The sequence below is a fragment of the Mesitornis unicolor genome, unplaced genomic scaffold (assembly GCF_000695765.1).
Source record: "Mesitornis unicolor isolate BGI_N332 unplaced genomic scaffold, ASM69576v1 scaffold16248, whole genome shotgun sequence".
NCBI lineage: Eukaryota > Metazoa > Chordata > Aves > Mesitornithiformes > Mesitornithidae > Mesitornis > Mesitornis unicolor.
In genome coordinates, this window is record NW_010202705.1 from 633 (window position 1) to 6,378 (window position 5,746).

Below are 5,746 nucleotides of genomic sequence, written 5' to 3' on the forward strand. Positions count from 1 at the left end.
GGTTTAGAATGTCTAATCCCCAGCCTCCTCTTTCCACACACACTGTAAGAACTACATTGTTCCCTTTGATAACTCTTATTTTCCCTTAAATTAACTTTCTGAATGGCTTTTGTTAACTGAAGTAATATCTATTCTAGTTTTAGTATCAAAGGATCTTTAGAGCTACACTCTAGGAAACAAGGCATCCAAATCTTCAATTCTTACTTGTTTTAAGAAGGCATTCACAAAATTACTAGGCTTAAAACTTAACATAACCTAAGATGTATGTTCCCTCCCTTGGAAATGCTAATGAATTTTACCAAAGCTAGTTGAACTAATGAGAGCAGGTAAATTCCTTTGAACAATTCAAGCTAGTCCATCAAAAGCCTATAAATCTGTGACTATTTGACCTCACGCCATGCATTCGTACCATCGCTATTCCATGACATACAGTGTCATATGCCCAGAACTATGTGTGCTGAAAGGTAGAATAACAAATAACTTAGCCCACTTACCAGTTTTCATATCAAATGTCCATGCAGGTATAGCATCTCCTGATTTTACAGTACTTGTGGTAAGCGGAAGTATTATCTGAATGGGACCGTTTACTTTTAATTCCTTTCCAGTCAAAAAAACATTTACACATATTGCAGCAAGAGGAGCTAATTCCATGCTTTTGAAACCTGAATGGGAAAAACATCTTATACTGTGAACAGAGAATTACAGATATTTTTCAAAAATGTATTTAGAATTAAGAATCTATCCTCATTATAACTAAAGACAGCTGTCCCTGACTTGGTTAAATCAAAATCAACAACTTTTCTGGACTTTTAAAATCTTTTGATTAAAATAAAAATCAGTCATTTCTCTACCAAATCTATAGAAATTACTTTTGACATATAAGTTCAATGTTGACTAGGCTTGGGTTAGGGGAAGAAGGGTTCTTCCCTCTCAGATAGGTTATCTATTTTGTAATTAAGTTATGTGAGTTACAGACAATGTAAGAATCTTTTTATAACTGCAACATAGATAGTTTTGAATCAAACTGAAGACATATACAAATATTACTGCTGCATTTCTCCTTAGTTGAACAGTCCTCTTAGGAAAGTTAATTCTTACAGGAAATGTTGTTAATTTGGCAGTTATAATTAACTGAATAGTTAATCATTAGGCTTGTCAAAGCACTCAAAGGATATGTTGCAGATATAAAGGTTTACAATGTAGCCCGAAAATTTGTTTCCTTTGTTTTCCTTAGACTAATTTGCAAATAATTCAGAATACACAACATGACAGGATGGTGAAAAAAGCTGAAACAGAATTAGTAAGTACCAGAATTATCTTAAATCTGTGCAAGCTGTTAAAAGCTGATTGTAAGAAAATTCCTGGTGCATCAGATATCAATTAGCTTCCACCTGCCCTAAAAGGAACTCTACTCCTTCTGGAGTATATGAATAATTTAAAACACATGCCAGACAGATTGAAAGGAAAACCCGAAGGGGAGAAACACTACTTATTCTCTTATGCTTTACATCTAAAGAGGTAAAATATAGATAAGAAAAAAGTCTTAAAATATGTAGGTCAAGATATCAATATACATGATGATTTTAATTCAATGAAAATTTGAGAAGAAAGCATGACAGGTTCAAATAAGCCATGTAGCAGCCTCCACATGCACTGCAATGAATTTAAGAGCCTCACAGCTTCAGGTCTACTGGGAACACAAAGAAAAGCACAAAAGATGGAACTGCACACAGTACCAGAGATTACTGTATTTATGCAGATAGAAAAACATCTGACAGAATGACAAATACTTGACAAAAGATCCAGCTGCACATGAGCAGCTATGACTCATGAAACCACTTACCGCTTTTCCAGTGAAACAGATGCACAGAAAACATTGTAACAATTGTATCCTGTATACACAGTAACTATTTTGTTTCAAACAGACTTACACAAATCAACTGCCTGTGAGCCAAACTAGAGCTTCCACACAATCTTTATGCTAGGTGTCAAGAGTCTAGAGCATCCTAGTGCAAATGCAGAAAACCCCACAGCTGAAGTTAAACTGCAGGTTCACTGATTTCTTTGGGTTCACCTAGTTTACACTCTGGCTATAACCATATTTTTAAGGCATTTACTAAATCGGTTCCACAGGCCTATGAAATCCTGAACACACACACACACACACCCACACACCCACCCACCCCATCTATATAAAGCAGACTCTGAAGGAATATTTCAGTATAGTAAGATAGGTTATGTTCTTATACTACAGGGAACAAGATAAAGAGTGACATCAATTACTTACCTGATGTGTTTATAGCTTACTCCTACAGAACAAAGCTGTGTGATTTAAAGCAATGGAATCTGGCTCAGGCCCTTTTAATTAAAGCACATTCTTCTGAAACACTGAACACTCATATACATTATAATTTGAAGATATCTTCATATAAAAATATTACTAAACAACTTTTTTACATACCTGATTTATTTAGAAGAATACCTGTTGTATAGAGAAAGCTGTCCACCTTAAAAAATTGCTCTGGCACTGTCAGGTAGGCTGTAATGTTTGTAATATGCTGATTTGTTGGAAGCTTTATTAAAAATTTTGGGAACTGAACACTTGGTTGAGATTTGGCATCTAAAAAAATAATATTTTGTTTTAGCAGTAGTAACACACAGTGTTTTTATTACTTTCCAGAACTCCATTTAGCACAACAACCTAGTTTCACCCATTTTCTCAACAGTTTGTGTACTTCTAGTCTAGCACTTGTCACAGCAACACATACAGCTAACACAATTAACTGCAAACCTGGCTTTGCACAAATAGATATTACATGAGAATATGAACTTGCTTAATTTCTTTTTGTATGTGTACAGATAGTTATCACGAAATGTTTAGATTATGGTCTGCATACACTAAACTTACCAGACAGTTTTCCAGTAATTAAGACAGTATCTTCAAACAGCCATATATTAGCTTGACTTTGTGGGAATAATGAAAGTGTCACAGACGAGTATACTGTGGAAAGTCATAGTATCTGTTACACTGTGCAACTCAAGAAAATCCTGTAAGATCTCAGATTCTGAAGGAATAGTGAATAGAGCAGTTAAAAAACGAAAGCATATGAAGGCTGGTTAAATAAATTACTCCTGTCATCCAGAGCAGGAATTTTATTGGTTAGCTAGGAAGACATTGTTTCTTAGCTACTGTCTTATGCCTTCTATGGACAAACAAGTGGCTAGAATTCTTAAGAGTCTTAATTTTCTTGTTTTTTTTAAAAAGTAACTTTTCTAAGGGCATGCACTAGTTAAACAGGAAAACCTGTGAGGAAACACTGCTGAAAGGAAGCTATTAAACAACAGGTTATACCTGATATAGAGGACTCAAAGCATTAGCATCCCAGAAATCACTAAAGACAACATGATTTTTGTCAAAACACATTACCAGCCCTTTGCTAAGACTAGATAAACAATTTTTCAGAATATACTTACAGTATTGCCATAGAGTTTAAAAGGGCTATTTTCTGTTTTACACTAATAAGAATTTTGACAAGTCTATCGTATCATTCACCAAATGTCATGATTGACATTGACAGGCACCACCTCCCTTGCCTGACTCTATTCAGTCATTTTTAGTTGACAGTAACTACCCAGACAGAGGATGAGAGAAATTTAATTACCAACAGATACAGTTTAATAATAGGACTGTAAGAGGCTTACATACTTGGCATTCTCCCAGTCTTCCAAGGCAAAGGTGTTAACATGTAGCCATCCTTGTATGATACGAGAGTTAAGCTTAACCCTAATTTGTAGGGAACTTTTATTAATACTGCTCCATTGTTTCCAGTAAGAGTAGAATTTGTCTTCGTGAAGTTGACAAACACTTCTACAACGGCTTGTCGCAGGTACTGGTGACTGATGATGTCATTTACTTGAACTTTTAACGTAAAAACAGATCCTATTAACAGAAAAAAAACCAGAATCATCATTGAATTTCTAAAAACAGAGAACCTAATGTCTACAGACTGTGGGATATGACATTTTCTTTTACTTGCGTAAAATTACTATAAAGGAACCAAACGCATCCAGACATCTTGTTTTAATCTGCCATCTCCCACCAGATTTATACTGCTGTTCCAGTTTTCACCTTTCTGTATTACAACTTCTAAACAGTACTTTTTTACTGTTAGAGGATCTGACATTCCTTTACAATACCTAATGTCTTGCAGAGATCATAATCACAGTGACTGAGCAGTATCCTCTTGCAATACCCCACCTGGAGTACTATGTCCAGTTCTGGGGTCCCTAACACAAAAAGGACATGGAGCTGTTGGAGAAGGTCCAGATGTGGGCCACAAAGATGATCAGGGGGCTGCAGCACCTCCCCTGTGAGGCATGACTAAGAGAATTGAGGTTGTTCAGCCTGGAGAAGAGAAGGCTATGGGGAGACCTTATTGTGGCCTTCCAGTTCCTGAAGGGGTCCTACAGGAAAGCTGGGGAGAGACCTTTTACAAGGGCAGGTAGCGACAGAACGAGGGGGAATGGCTTTAAACTGGAAGAGGTAGATTTAGACTGGATATTAGGAAGAAATTCTTTACTGTGAGGGTGGTGAGACACTGGCATAGGTTGCCCAGGGAAGCTGTGGATGCCCCCTCCCTGGAAATGTTCAAGGCCAGGTTGGACGGGGCTTTGGGCAACCTGGTCTGGTGGAGGTGTCCCTGCCCATGGCGAGGGTTGGACTGGATGAGCTTTAAGGTCTTTTCCAACCCGAACCATTCTATGATTCTTGATTCTATGATACTTGATACTTGATTCTATGATTCTAAAATATTAAGTCTCAAGATGCTCCGAGTGACATTCAATTTCTCTCCCTGCTTGTAAATAAACTATTAAGGAATCTTTTAATAGACAGTGGGTACATGAAAATGGATAGAATTGCATGTTATTTCCAGTGTGAAATTAAGTTAGTATTAGTTAGTTATTATAATTAAAATATCTATGGACCACTGTTTAAAAAATTTCAAATACCGTCAATTTTCTAGTATTATGGTTACAGGTATATTACTATTCAACATCACTGCACTACTGTATACCTAAATATTCAAATACATGAATTATGAATATACATTTCTATTTAGGTCAAATGTCAGGCTAAGTTTGTTTGAAATATAACTATATAAAATTGTAGTTCAATTTCATTACTTCATCTCCTCTGTAATTGAGATTGACATTGCACCAAGAGATTACTACCACTGACCTTGATTTGAATGAAAAGGCCTAGAGAAGATGAGTGCAATTCGTCAAAAAAAACTAGTATGTTGTGGAGACATCCAAGTGGGGCACTTCTGAAACAAGTAAATTTTCTTTAGATCTATTGTATGCATGAAGCATACCATACATTCAAGCAAAAAAATTACCTGCACACAACAAAAGCTACACTGGCCTCAGTTTATTACTATTTATCACACACACACAGCAAAAACTTACCAGCCATGCCAGTCTGATTCTCTACAGTGTTACAGAAAAATCTACGTATCTTTGTGCTTTCACACACTTCACACACTTTCAAAAAAAAAAAAAACCCAGAACAAAAAACCAACAGTGATACTCAAACATATCTGGCCAAATTAAACAGAAAACACACAATCTTAGAACAATATTCTTTTTTTTCCTTATGCATGATATTCCAAAAATAAAATTGCTTTTAAATTGCTGTCGCTAGAGGATTTTTAAATTACGTAATAAAATAATCTTATAACCTTAT

At 35.8% G+C, this 5,746-nt stretch overlaps 1 protein-coding gene across 1 annotated transcript; it reads right to left on the minus strand.

Moving 5' to 3' along the window:
* Positions 1–430: 430 nt before the first annotated feature.
* On the minus strand, positions 431–5,476 carry LOC104545364 (protein FAM171B-like; the record flags this gene model as incomplete). The annotated part of the gene is made up of 5 exons (XM_010190489.1): positions 5,470–5,476; positions 3,707–3,940; positions 2,909–3,001; positions 2,462–2,620; positions 431–662 (listed from the first exon to the last, which is right to left on the minus strand). Coding segments are annotated over exons 1-5 (725 nt in total), but the record flags the coding sequence as incomplete, so codon positions are not given.
* Positions 5,477–5,746: the final 270 nt, after the last annotated feature.